The sequence below is a fragment of the Mus musculus genome, chromosome X (assembly GCF_000001635.26).
Source record: "Mus musculus strain C57BL/6J chromosome X, GRCm38.p6 C57BL/6J".
Taxonomy (NCBI): Eukaryota; Metazoa; Chordata; class Mammalia; order Rodentia; family Muridae; genus Mus; species Mus musculus.
The window spans coordinates 47,886,122-47,901,124 of NC_000086.7; the positions used below are offsets into that span (position 1 = coordinate 47,886,122).

Here is a 15,003-nt window from a genome sequence, read left to right on the forward strand (position 1 = left end):
GATCCCTTCACCACTGAGTACACAAAATGTCTTTGCCTTACAGCACCTTAGTATTGGATAAAGAACATCAAGAAAAAGTGAGACATGAGTTCTCATCCCAACTATTCCACATAGTTTCTGATATCTTTAATTTTCTCCTTTGAAAATGAGATTATTTTATTCAATAAAATGTAATGGTTGGCTGGGGAGAAGGTTCCATGAGTAAAGTGCTTGTCACAAAGGTATAACACCCTGAGTTCAAATCCCTAACACCCACATAAAAAGCTAGGTATAGTGGCATACACCTGTATTCCCAGCATCAACAAAGGAAATGCATGGATCTCTAGACTTCAGTGGCCATCTAGCCTTATCAAATCTGTAAACTCTTAGTTAAGTCAGTGAAAAAAAAAATTAGTTAAGGTGAAGTGTAATTAAGAAGGACCTTATCCAGCCGGGCAGTGGTGGCGCACGCCTGTAATCCCAGCACTCGGGAGGCAGAGGCAGGCGGATTTCTGAGTTCGAGGCCAGCCTGGTCTACAGAGTGAGGTCCAGGACAGCCAGGGCTACACAGAGAAACCCTGTCTCAGAAAAAAAAAAAAAAGGACCTTATCCAAACCCTTCCTCAAGATAAGTCAGAGGGATCCAAGATCAAAAACTAAGGTGAGCAGTGACTGAGAAATATACCTGACAGGCATTTCTGGCCTACACACACACATACACACACATACACACACGCACACATGCACTCACACATATAGGCATGCACAGACACACACATGCACAGAGAAAATGGTTGCGACAATTTAATAAGTAAATTGCATTTGTACTCTGAGATCGAATTATGCATCATAAACAGACAAGTCTTTTCATCTCTGATATTTCTGTAAAAGTTATCAAAAAGCTGTGTATGGTAGGGTACATCAATAATCACAGAAATTAGAACTATTTCACAAACAAACAAACAAACGAAGAGAAACATGCTGTTTACCACCTTACCAAGGGCATATTTACCATTTTCTCTTCATATTCTGGATCCATTTCCTTTTCAGATTTGGAAGCTTTAGCAGCAAGTTTGAGTTGAAATGGAGAAGTGATTTTCTAGAATTTCAAAGGAAATAAATATCAGCCAGTTGGAAAGCAAGGTCTTTAAGCTGGTAGATATTCTCCCTTGAAGGAAGACAAAAATAATTAAATAACTTGATAAATAAATCACTGAGGGACACACATTGTAGCAACGATGAAAGTTATGAAGCAAGTCTTATGATTAATCCAGTTCTGTGTACCTGAGATCCAATTAAAAAAAAACTAAAATATCAGAGAGATGGCATTAATTAGAATAAAAACCAAAAATAAAACACTGGGCCTTTACATCTATTTTTTTTAATTAAAGCAAAAGAAATGTATAACCATAATATAAGAGACTTAGAAATCCGGAACAGGCTAATGTTCAACCACAAACCAAAGAATTCAAGAAATGTAAATGATAACTCTCCCAAACAGTTCTTTATGTACTGGAAACAAGCCAGGCTTTCAAAATAAAAGACTCTGGCTTCTGTTCCTGAAATGACACTTTTAAAATTTGTTTTCCTAGACTAATTAAAGCATGTATATTTTTATACAGTGCAACACGATCTCATACTCTTAAAATAACCCAATAGTACAGCTTCAAACTGGTCACTTTATTTCCTCTGTAAAGAAAACAATTCTGCATATTCGTGTTACAAGAATATTTTATAGGAGGGATTCATCAGAGCTATCCTCTATTAACTGTTGATACTTTTAAAGTTGTAATTTAGTGAACACTAGCATCAATTAGTAACTTGAAAAGTCTAAAACAACCTAGAAGTTCAGGGTTAATATCCTATGTATCCTATGTATGTTAATATCCTATGTATTTTTACATTTTGTAAAAAAAAAAAAAAAAACAAACCTATTGATTTAAATATCAGGACAGACAGAGTAAATAGCCTTCTCTAGGAGAAATCAAAAGATAACGTAACAAAAGCAAGAACCTATCCATCCAGATCAATACCAAGAATATTTGAGTTTAAACACACACTTTTCAGAAATTAAAGGAAAAACAAAAGAAGTGAGTTCACATTCGTCACAACTTTTGTCAACGTGCTGTTAAAATCTTACAGAATAATTCAGCATCGGAATAGGGCCTTAAGCAAGAAAAAGAATGCTTCCAATAATTAATGACTGTCTTCCAACATTTGTTAGACGTTTTATTTTGACGAAATTCAAACAAAAATTATGGACCTTGACCTTGGTCAGAGCCCTACTTTGGAGCACTAATCACATACCAACCATTATGATTTACAGCGTCTCATGTGTTATGATCAACTTCATGAGATGACTTAAATGTAATTCTTGGTGTATTGGAATAGAAACTGAGAAAGACACTTTCAAGACCATACTTTCCACATGTCACATATGCTGTGAATCGTGGTACATGCCTTTAATATCAGCACTTGGGAAACAGAGGCAAGTAGATCTATGTGAATTAGAGGACAGCCTGGTCTGCATAGAGAGTTCCAGAACAGCAAAAGCTATGTAGAGAAACCCTGTCTTAAGCAAATGTAAAATGCCACATATAGTACAAGTCTCATTTTCAAAGCAACTGACTCTTAGATATCAAAATTAACATCTTTATCTTAAAAGATCAATGAGGTGGAGTTTTCAAGTTTTAAAATAGTAACAGTTACTTCACCTTTGTGTGTGTGTGTGTGTGTGTGTGTGTGTGTGTGTGTGTGTGTGTGTGTGTGTGTGGTGTGAGGAAAACTTCACTTTCAGAGAATTACATCTCAGGAAAATATGTATTCATTACTTCTGTGCTTAAAAATCTAATCACACACTAATTGAATCCCTCATCTTGAGGAGTACTATTAAAAGCAATAGGTAACCACTTCATTGACACGACTCTCCACAACAAATTCCTTAATTTTTTCAAAAACCTACCTTTTCAACCTTCTTATTTCTATTTGAGTATGTGTCCCAAAATAAATTTCTCATACAAGAAAAGATAAAGGGTAAATAAGATTTGGCTAATGGAATACTTGTAGATTTTACCATCTTGCAGTCTTTAATATATTTTTTGACCATTTCATAAATGTGTATAATACATTTGGTCATTTTCACACCTCTTCTCCTTATCCCCTCCAACTTCTGGTGAACTCTTCTTTGTCCCAGTTAATGCACCCCTATGTTCCTGCCTTTTTTTTTATGTGTAGATCATATAGTATTGATTCCAAGAGAATGTAGCACAAGCTTACCAAAAACGTTTGCCTTAAAGACCATGACTTTGGTGTTTTAACTCCTGCAAAATACTATCTATTTCTACATTCCTAAGTAATCCAACTGTCACTTAGCCAAGTAAGTTCAAGAACTGGAAGGTAAGAAGAAAATACCCCTGTGTGGGCTAACCATCACAATCAGTTCACTGATAGCTCATCTACTTGATTCAGCATGAAAGCACTCTTCATTCAAAAGTGTATTTACACTTATTTCTATCCAGTTCTACCGCATTTGATAATCTAACTTTGCATGCCCCAAGAAATGAAAGCAGTAGCAAACAACATAGTAAAGACCACCAAAAAAAGGTTTATCATGGACACCAGGAATAGATGGCAGAACTCCAAAACTAAAATGCTTCTTCTTGTATAGTAGCATCCTTTATCCTTGGGGTTGGGCTTCACTGGTATTTTCATGATTTTATGGTAGATAAATTTCTTCTGATGAAAGTAGATGAGGTCTTTAAAAGTTGTAAGTGAATAGCTGGCTAGCGAGGAGACAGAAAGAATTATTAGAAACAAATAATTAGAAGTTATTATTACTAAAAAAAAAGAGTCTGAGAAATGGTTATTTAGTTGAGGGAAATCAGCATGCTTAATGTCAACTGGCTTTGTAACATTGTCAAAGTACACTAACCTAAGGTTATAGACAGGATAAATGTGAACTCCTTACAGATTCAGGTAGTACAAAATATACTTAATATTTTAAAGGATTCATTATGTGCATTTCTATGTATCTGTGTGGGTGTACGCACATGTGGGTGTGATGACCCCATGTACAGTGTGGAGGGACAGAAGAGAGCACCAGGTATCTTCTATCATTTCCACTTATTCCTTGAGTCAGAGTCTGTCCCTCAACCAAGAACTGCCTTTTCTTCACTAGGCTTGCAGCAACCAAGCCCCAGAAATTGCCCTATCCTATCTCTGTCACTCTCAAAGATGAGGTCTTCAGATGTGTGCTGCTGCGTTATGTGGTTGGTAGAATCCAAACTCTACTTTTCATGATTATATATCAAGAGCTCTTAACCTTTTCTCCCATCCCATCCCAAACTTAGCTTTTAAGGACAATTAAAAATTAAATTAAAAAAAAAAAAAGATTGACCAAAATAAGAATGTTTAGAGATCCAGGAAATGCAGCTTCTATTCTGAGCGGATAAATGAAGTTCCTTCATAATAGCATACAGAGTTCATGAACATACAGCAATACACTCCATGCTTATTACATGTATTTTTATTGATCTTTTCAAAATGGAAATCCAAAAACTTATACAATTTCAAAATTCAACATTGAGTCCCATGTGAAGAAGAAGAAATAATTAACACTTATATTTGCCTAGTCCAGAGAATAAAAGACACTAGATGCATTTTAAATTTCTTAACCAAATACTTGGTATCTGGCCCAGCTTTAATGATCTGTGCCGTCTTAATGATCTAAGTACCACACACATCTTACACCCAGTGTTTCCCATGATTTTCACTTAGCACTTTCTGTTTAATCAACTTAACTAACTAATGGATTTAGCATCATTCTTCTAATTCAAGGCAAAATGTGTTAATTTCCCCCAAAAAGCTATTCATTTAGTCATATGCCATTGTATAATGATTTATACAAAGTCACTTGAGATTCTTAAAGCATAATTTCAATTACCCACCATTTTTAAATCATCGTGTATATTGTTAAATGGGGGGAAATCCACCTATAAACGATCTGTTCTGCAATTTTATTATATATCAAAACTTCTTATGTTCCACCCTATTCTTTAACATCGATTTTTCAAAGCATTGTATAATTTTACTTGTATATTCATGGGAGATAATACCTACTTCCTGGATTTGTCTGTAATAGGTGTGACAGTGGTCTTCTCTCCTGTGTTCATCCTACAGAGTAGGACTTTACAACGTTTAAAATAAACGTGTCCAGGAGTGAATGGTTCCCCACTAGGCAAGGGAAGCAAAAGGCTGGAAGGCCAAAGGCCAGATAAGGGGAATCATCTGGGTGTCCCAGAGTGAAACACTATACCATCAGGGGCGGGGCAGGAGAGGGAGAGGGTGCAAAGGTTGGACATTTTCCTAAGACAGCATGGTTCCTCAGTGTGAGGGTTGTAAGATAAAGCGCAGAGAGGATGTTTTCTTGACATAACACCCCCTCCTCACCATGAGGCAAGGATCAAAGGAACATGAGAGATTATTATTTTTTTTTATTTCTGTAATCCCAAAGACAGACACTGCCAATCACAGCAAGCATTATCTTCCAACCATTCTCCCTCTTCCCCCTCCTGCCCGCCGCCACCACCACCACCAGTAGCACCTTGAAATTTAAATTACAAAAATAAGCCCGAGCCAAATCCCCATCAGCCTGATGGTGGGACTGAAGGGCCCAGATTTCCCAGGCAGAGGCCGACGGGAAGAGGGGGGTAGAAGAGCGAGCAACGAGAGAGAGAGAGAGAGAGAGAGAGAGAGAGAGAGAGAGAGAGAGAGAGAGAGAGAGAGGCGGAGGCATTTTCCTGCACAGTCCCATCCCCCACAAGGTTCCCCCAGTTCCGGGAAGGTAGAGGGAGGCCCGAGTCTAGGAGAGACTCGGGGCTCAGGATCGGGATACCCCGCTACCCGGCCGCGCCCCCGCCCTGCCCCGCCCCCGCTCAGCAGGCGGCCAGCAGGAAAGGGGGAGGGGAGGGAATGCTAGATGGTTCTGCCGCCCCGCTGCCCCCATCCCTGCAGTGATTTTGGTACCTGTCGGCGCCAAAAGGTCAGGGTTTGGGCCCCTGTGAGGGGCCAGGCACGGGATGTGTCCAGCACACACAGAGCGCGCGCACACACCCCTTTCCTATTTACCTCCTTCTTCTCGCCCTTCTCAGTGGCCGTGGTGCCTTCGGTGGCGGCAGCAGCCGCTCCCTCCTCTTTAAAGGTGGACGGCCCGGGCTGCTCATCCTCTACAACCACGACTGTGGCTCTGGCATCCGAAACTGCCACGGTGGCTGCCTCTGTGGCCGTGTCCGGCTCCATGGCGTTGGAGCGGGAAAGACGAGGTGGGACGAGGAAGGGGAGAAGGGAGGTTCCTGTGCGACAGCGGTGGCTGCGCTGGAAAGAGCTTGCTAGAGCAGGGGTGGAGAATACTAGCTTCCAACCCCTTCGCTCGCCCCCCACCTTCTTTAAATAACCCTCAACCCTGCCCCACTTCCGTCCACCCACCCTACGTCATGGCCTCCCCCCATCGCCCTCCCCTCCGCCCCCCCTCACCAATCGCGAGACTCCCCCTCCCCATCCAGAGCCCAGGCTGGTCCCACAGGACCAACTGTTGCCTGACTGTGGGGTGCACTCGGGGGTGGAGAACGAAACCCACAGCTCGTGGCCCCTTAAATTTTCTACTTCTCCATATGCCCCCAACAGTGAGCCTGAGTTCCCCTGACAGATGTGTGCAGAAGAAATTCTCTTTCCCTTCAATCTGTTCTACCTATTCTGCACCTCTGTACCTTGGGGCGCTCTCCCCTTCTTGCACAAAGAACTCCTCTGCTTATGAGTGCTATTGGTCTTTCTCTGCATAGTGTTTCCTTGGAAAGCCCACAGTCCCTCTAAGGACTGCCCTTTCCCGGGTTTCTGAAAGGATTAGATTGGTGGTTAACAGTCACCTTCGGAGACTCTGCTGAAAGAGAACTTGAATCACTTGATGTTAAATATTCTGGTAGAAGGTGAAACTTGACTCACATTTTATGAGTAAGTGTTCTGCTTTTCTTTCTGGTTTTCTCAAATGGCCAATATGCAGGAGTCCCTCTTTTGACAGCACCCCTGAATTTTAAAACTCAAGGGGGACAATGTCTAAGTCTTCCACAAAACCTAGGGCAACTTGTGATAGGTTACCTAATATGGATCATTGAATTGAACGGCTATGGTTTTTTTTTTCATTTCTGTTCTGTTCACATCTTTCTATTAATCAATGATCACTGAATGTATTTTGTAAACAGTGCAAGTATGGATAAACAAGTCTATTAACTGTTGCTTCTTTGTCTCCTCATCATTTATCAACAATAGAAAGACTGATATCTTAGCCTTTAAAGTTCTGTCATTAGAGATAACAGACAATATAACATGTAAGAAACAGTATAACAAAACAATCACAAAGCATACTGTTTCCAAAATGAAGCAAATACTTTCCAGAGTAGCTGTGGTTTGGTTAACTTCCATCAACACACCTTCCTAAACAACCCATCTAAAATAAGGTGTGACTTGTGCAAATAGTACCATAGCAGTCAGATGAACCCAAATATTATCTATTACTGGGTCATCCATACCTTAGTGTAGTGAATGGCTGAGAGATTCTGTCTCTAAACTAGTTTCTCCTTCTCTCTCTCTCTCTCTCTCTCTCTCTCTCTCCCTCTCTCTCCCTCTCTCTCTCTCTCTCTCTTCCTTCTCCCCCTACCCTTCCTCCTCTCTTTCCCCTCTCTTTTTTTCCCTACTTCTTTCCCTCTCTTCCATTTCTTTCTTTGAAGGTAGGGTCTTGCCCTATAAGCCAAGGTGACCTTTACTTTGCAGCATCTCTGCTTCTGCTTTTCAAGCTCTAGGATTACAGGCATATGCAACCATCCTTCATTCATGGTCAAATTTTAAACACAGAGAAAGAGGCAAGGATTGTGCCAAAGGGAGAGAAGAACTTGATGATAATATCTGCTCATTTTACCTTCATTATTTGTGGATCCCTCCACCCCAGTCCACCGTTCATGTTTCTTTACTGAAGTACAATCATTGGGTGCCTTAGTACAAGAAGAGCTGGTATTCTTGAAGCATCAGATTCCATGAAAAAGAGGTGGAGGAGGAGGGAATTAAGTCAAATAACTCACCATTTGAATATGAATTTTCTATTATATATGAAAATATATTAAGTAGTACAAATTCTTACCCCTCCCCCCACTGCTTGTACAATCTCCTCAATCATTAAGGTCCTTTGCTAAACAAGTTACAGGAGACCTGAAGGGACACAGTAAAATACACATACCTACCAAACAGAGGAAATAGAAGGATTTTTTTTTCTGTTTTTTATCCAAACTTCAACTGAGAGAAAATAGAATTCCCTTTTTTATCACCTGCAGCTTGTAGAAAAGGTATAAAAGCACAAGAAATATTTGTTACCTGTTGCTGTGTTCCTGCTAACAAAGTACTATGTGACACTCATTGCTACTGTACCTGTTTATGGTATACCATGAATTAAATGCACTTTCATCAGGAAAACTTTTTCTGTGTGAACATGTGTTCCACATTTCAAGAGAAGAATGTGGGAATTGATTTGGGTGGGAATAGAACATATTTGTACTTTGGCAATTTCCCCACATATATATTACGTGATTCTTCCTTTTTGAGACAGTGCTGAAAGTGCATTCAAGTATACACATTTGGCTGTAAAGGTTGATGCTTAGTCAATAGACTTTGCCACAGGATTCATGTAAATATTAGCCTTTGGCTTAGAGCAACAGCTGCTATGTACCCTCCTATTGTGAATCTGCCTAGAATTCATAATTTGTAGACTTTGTTCAAGTCAGCTTGCTTATGATTCTCAACACCCTGGTCTAGCTGCGGCTGCTCTACCCTAATATGAACTTGTGTTTTGAAATGGTCTTTAGCTTCACAATTCCATTGGGGTTGGAGAACAAGGCAAGTGATTATAAGAACAAGAGCCATGTGAATGTAGGAATCTCAAATTTAATCTTGCCTCCAATACTAGATGCCTATTTTAACGAATATGAACATCATAGAAGTTACACAATTCAGTAACTACCAGAATGCACTCATTATTTCACAAAATTCATGAAGGCCACTTCAAGGACTTGGTGTTCCTTCTCTTAGCCTATATCTGAAATTTCTCGTGGGAACCACATGATGGCTTCAAACCACATTATTATCTTTCAAGGCTAGAACACAGGGTTCCGGTCAAAGTATCTTTGTTGCTGCTATGATACCAGTCTGACTGAGCCAACAATCTTTCTCATTTTTTTTCTTTTGTTCTATTTTAAATTATGGTAGTGGTGATTTTTAAAGCCGTATGTTCTTGGTACTGATGGTGTTAAGAAAAAACTAATGGTCATATTTAACAGACATGTTTTATCCTCTTAATCCTGTAACACATAGTGTACTATATTCTTTCCTCATACTATTTACTTTTTAATCATTTGGCAATGTCATACATTGATTTAAATAATTGGAGCCCCTGCCTTATACCCCTCTTCTCGCTGGAACATGCCTTCTCAGCAAGTCACATTATACTTTTGCATCTTCCCTTTGTGTGTGACCCACTGAGTTGAGTTAGAGATTTTGCCCACACGTGGGTAAGAGGTTATTTTCTAAAGCAAGAGTGTGACTTATCAGTGGCTACCACTACCAAAGAAAATTACACTCCTTCCCTGACAACATTTAACAGCCTATACTCCCTCATGGAGAGATGGGACCTTGGTCTCACCTTTCATCCATGATGAAAAGATAATGGGCCCATTCTTGTGCTTGTCTTCTGCTTGTAGCCACAGCCTCAGTGCAATAGCTACATCACATACTGAAGACATCTTTCTGCTGCATGTCTCCACATCCTTTGTCTCTTCCAGCCTTTTCCTCCTCTTCTACAATGTTCCTTGACCCTTGGTATACTACATTCTTACTATCTGACATTTCTGATCCTCCCAATAATTTTGTCAGATAAAAATAAACACATTTGTTTTGCAGATGACAAAAATAGAAATTTAAGGAGGTTAAATTCTAAAGGCCCATAGCTAGTAAGTATTATAAGCCAGATTCAAATCCCAAAGTCATGCGACCTCTCATTCTTTCTTTCATTTCATCTTTATCAAGTTCCCTCTTCTTCATGGGGCTTCCTCCTTAATCATGGAAACTATGGAGAAATTGACTGAAAAGTATCTATAACCTATCTCCCTGGTGTTTCCAATAAATTATCCAAACAGTAATGATTCTCAGGACAGTTACTACTAAGAAGGGGAAACCCTAATGGAAACAACTTAGCTATTCAAGAAGAGATTAGAAAACAACTCTAAGGCACAGTCACAAATACAGTATTACACAAGCATTAAGAATGATTAGCTGGGGGCCAAAGAGATGGTTCACCAGTTAAAAACACTGCTGTTCTTCTAGAGGACACAGTTCAACTCGCAGCACCCATAGAGTGGTTCACAACCATCTGGCTCACAACTCCAGGTCTAAGAAATCTGGGCATATATCCAGAAGATGCCCCAACCGGTAAGAAGGACACATGCTCCACTATGTTCATAGCAGCCTTATTTATAATAGCCAGAAGCTGGAAAGAACCCAGGTGCCCCTCAACAGAGGAATGGATACAGAAAATGTGGTACATTTACACAATGGAGTACTACTCAGCTATTAAAAAGAATGAATTTATGAAATTCCTAGGCAAATGGATGGACCTGGAGGACATCATCCTGAGTGAGGTAACCCAATCACAAAGGAACTCGCACAATATGTACTCACTGATAAGTGGATATTAGCCCAGAAACTTAGGATACCCAAGATATAAGATACAATTTGCTAAACACATTAAACTCAAGAGAACGAAGACCAAAGTGTGGACACTTTGCCCCTTCTTAGAATAGGAAACGAAACACCCATGGAAGGAGTTACAGAGACAAAATTTGGAAGTGTGACGAAAGGATGGACCATCTAGTGATTGCCATATCCAGAGATCCATCCCATGATCAGCTTCCAAACGCTGACACCATTGCATACACTAGCAAGATTTTGCTGAAAGGACCCAGATATAGCTGTCTCTTGTGAGACTATGCCAGGGCCTAGCAAACACAGAAGTGGATGCTCACAGTCAGCTATTGAATGGACCACAGGGCCCCCAATGGAGGAACTAGAGAAAGCACCCAAGGAACTAAAGGGAACTGCAACCCTATAGGTGGAACAACAATATGAACTAAGCAGTACCCCAGAGCTCTTGTCTCTAGCTGAATATGTATCAAAAGATGGCCTAGTCGGCCATCACTGCAAAGAGAGGCCCATTGGACTTGCAAACCTTATATGCCCCAGTACAGGGGAACGCCAGGGCCAAAAAGGGGGATTGGGTGGGTAGGGGAGTGGGGGTGGGTATGGGGGACTTTTGGTATAGCATTGGAAATGTAAATGAGCTAAATACCTAATAAAAAATGGAAAAAAAAGAAATCTGATGCCCTCTCCTGGCCTCCTAGGGCACTGCATGCATACAGTGTACAGGCTTACATGTAGGCAAGACATAAAATAAAAATCTAGAAGAATTTTTAAAGAGTGATTATATAAATAGGTATTTATTGACACAGAAATATTCTCTTAATATAAAGTTAATGAAAGGGAAAGTCAAGAACATAATGTTCTCATTTTAGACAAAAAGGAAAGAAAGAATTTATGTGAATCGTGAAAATTCCTGCTCCAAATGTTACCAGTAGTCACAGCAATGTGGGAGGACTACGGGAGACATTTTTTTTCTTTTCTATTATGTCTAGTTGTCTGTGAGGAAGCTGCTTCTTTATGTAAGGAATAAAGAAAATGGTAAAGGGTGAAAATTAAAACATTGCTTAAAGCAAGAAGTGTGAACTAGTAGAGTGAGCCAAACACGGGAAAGGAAAACGTGAGTGTGGTAACATACACCACTAATCACAAGAGAGTGAAAAGTTCAAGGGATTAGGACCAGCCTGGGCTACAGAGTGAGAAAACAACACCATTTTATCCTAAAGAAACAATGTGGCTACAGTGATGTGTGACGTAGTAGAAGCAATCTGGATTGTTTTACTGAGTACAGTAATGTGAGCTGAGGAGTAAGGAACTGCTTTTAACTAGTGAGCTGAGGAGTAAGGAACTGCTTTTAACTATAACCATTTTAAACTGCATGAATATAAAGATTTTTCTACTTTTAGAAATTATCATGTAAAACCTAGATGAGAAAAAAAGATACATAAAATTGATATGAGCTTTCCAATCCTGGAATTTGATTGGATTGATACCCTAAGATATAAAACATGATAAATGATATAAATTGTGTTTGTTAAATGCATAATATCATTCATGGTAAAAATTATTTCTGGCGGAGTAGCAGATCCAAAAGCTTGGAGTTCAAATTCTACTCACTTGTTTAATCTCTCTAGCCTCAAACTTGCATCTGCAAAACATGATAATATATAACAACGTGGTTAATAAAGATACAATATAAAAATGGATGAAAAGAATTTTAAATGAATGAAAAACATATTGGAAGGTATTAGTGTATAAAGTTGTCAGTGAATGTTAATTAACAAAAAGATAAAACTCAAGGTAACATTATAATATTCAGATTGAGCCAAGTGTATTTAAAAAAAAAAAAAAAACCTGACTGGAAGTCATCCCTAAACAGTTGCCAAGTTAGCTGAGTCTATTCTCATTTGTAAGGGTTAGCAATGTAATGCGCATTAATGTAATATACTTTTCTAAAGGCAAGTTCCCTAGAAAGGCAGTAAATTGGGCAAAAGAGTCAAGAAGACACTTCCCAACTTAGATTGACACCTACCTGAAGGAGAGAACATACCTAATTCGTCTTTAAAAATTACTTTGTATTCGACAGAGCAGGTTACATGTCAGATTCTATAATAGAATGATTCCCTTTTTGAAAATAATGAAGGAGTGTTCAGTCTAAGGCCTGACAGTATGGCGACATTTAGCTCTTCACCCTCCATACAATACCATTGGACTTCTACGTCAGTTTTTCCTGTTTCTTTCGTTTCCCTTCTTTTATCTTGTCCTGGCTTCCCAGTCTTAACAGATGTCACACATACAACAATACAAGGTTCACTTATTCAGGCATCATTCTTAGTTTCTATTACTTATAACCCACTGAAATACAGTTTCCGTTCAAATTATATCTTTACCTTGAATGAATGTTCTATGTGGTGGATATGTTGCTATCTGCACTGACGAGTTACAGCAACTGTTTGTCTCAGGGTTTATGGTGCCTTTTAATGTGGGCCATTCATTTTCTAGACGGCTGGGACACTATGGTTTGGAATATCTTCAATCATCCATCAGTATGATTCTTGCTCATTTGAAGATCACTTCAGATCTGGTACGGCATTCCCTAAATACCATGTGCCATAGATCTCTCTCTGGCATCATGGCTCTGTACAGAGTCTGAGTATTATCCAGGCCATGCCATTTGTCTCATGAAATATTCACATTCACATCCTCAAATGACACAGATGTATTCATCCTCTTCACTTTTGGAAAAAAAAAATACAGGACATGGGAACTACAGCTTCTGTGACACAGAATCCAAACTCAGCCTAGAGACAGCAAAGAGAAAGAGCCATGCATAAAACATCTTCAAGTCTCCTTTACAGTAGTATCAGTGACTTTTCTGCTGTTGTGATAAAATACAAAGAACAGCGTAACTTTCTTTTTTTTCATAATTTTTTAATTAATTATTTTATTTATTTACATTCCAGCCATTACTCCCCTAATCCCCTCCCCCCACACACACACACATACACAGCTCCTCACCCCATTCCCTTGCCTCTGAGAGGGTGTCCCCCCATCCCCCTTCACTGGGGTCTCAAGACTCTACAGGATTTGGCACATCTTTTCTCCCTCAGACCAGACCAGGCAGTCCTCTGCTATATATGTTCTAGGAATGTCAGACCAGCCTGGGTATGCTGCCTGGTTTGTGGTTCCATCACTGGTATCTGCCAGGGGTGGGAGGGTCTAAGTTAGTTGAGACTGTTGGTCTTCCTACTGGGTCACCCTCCACTTCAGCTTCTTCAATTCTTCCCCTAATTCAAACATAGGGGTCCCAGACTTCAGTTCAATGGTTGAGTGTAAGAATCTGTATCTGTCTGTCAGCTGCCGATAGGGCCTTTCAGAAGGAAAAGTTTAATTCAGCTTACAATGTAAGAGTGATAAGAGTCCATCCTGGGCCGCAGTCATCTTCCAGTAACTCGCCAAAATGACGAACACAAAGGGAAAGAGGAGAGGCACCCGGTACATGTTCTCTAGGCCTTTTAGGAAACATGGCGTTGTTCCTTTGGCCACATACATGCGAATCTACAAGAAGGGTGATATTGTAGACATCAAGGGAATGGGCACTGTTCAAAAAGGAATGCCCCATAAGTGCTACCACGGCAAAACCGGAAGAGTCTACAATGTCACCCAGCATGCCGTGGGCATCATTGTCAACAAGCAGGTTAAGGGCAAAATTCTGGCCAAGAGGATCAATGTGCGGATTGAGCACATCAAGCACTCAAAGAGCAGAGACAGCTTCCTGAAGCGGGTGAAAGAGAATGACCAGAAGAAAAAGGAAGCCAAAGAGAAGGGCACCTGGGTACAGCTGAAGCGCCAGCCTGCGCCACCCAGAGAAGCACACTTTGTGAGGACTAACGGAAAAGAGCCTGAGCTGTTGGAGCCCATTCCATACGAATTCATGGCCTAATGTACACAAAGAAATAAAATACCAGCACCAGGAAAAAAAAAAAAAAAGAGTCCATCCTGGTGGGAGGCATGGCAACAAGATAAGAGTCCATCCTGGTTGGAGGCATGGCAACAAGATAAGAGTCCATCCTGGTGGGAGGCATGGCAGCAAGCATCAGACCTAATAGCTGGAAACAAAGGGAAGCTGAGAGCTCACATCTTTCAACACAAGCAGAGAGCATAGAAAGTAAATTGGAAGTGCTATGAGAACGTCAACACCCAAAGGTTCCCACACCCCCCCCCCAGGACATACTTTCTC

The 15,003-nt window shown here is 40.1% G+C and overlaps 1 protein-coding gene and 1 pseudogene across 5 annotated transcripts in view; one reads left to right on the forward strand and one right to left on the reverse strand.

Annotated features, from left to right (window-relative positions):
- Positions 1–6,492, reverse strand: part of Smarca1 (SWI/SNF related, matrix associated, actin dependent regulator of chromatin, subfamily a, member 1) — an 83,244-nt gene extending 76,752 nt beyond the window's left edge. For 3 of the 5 annotated variants that reach the window (NM_001290708.2, NM_053123.5, NM_001358619.1), the window contains exons 1-2: positions 6,105–6,492; positions 976–1,077 (exon numbers count right to left, since the gene is read on the reverse strand). In NM_001290708.2, the coding sequence (NP_001277637.1) occupies positions 976–1,077; positions 6,105–6,275 (273 nt within the window). In that variant the 5' untranslated portion in view covers positions 6,276–6,492. The remainder of the gene's footprint in view (positions 1–975; positions 1,078–6,104) is intronic. The other 2 variants (NM_001358618.1, XM_017318646.2) reach the window with 2 other exon arrangements.
- Gm14648 (predicted gene 14648) lies at positions 14,194–14,739 on the forward strand (annotated as a pseudogene).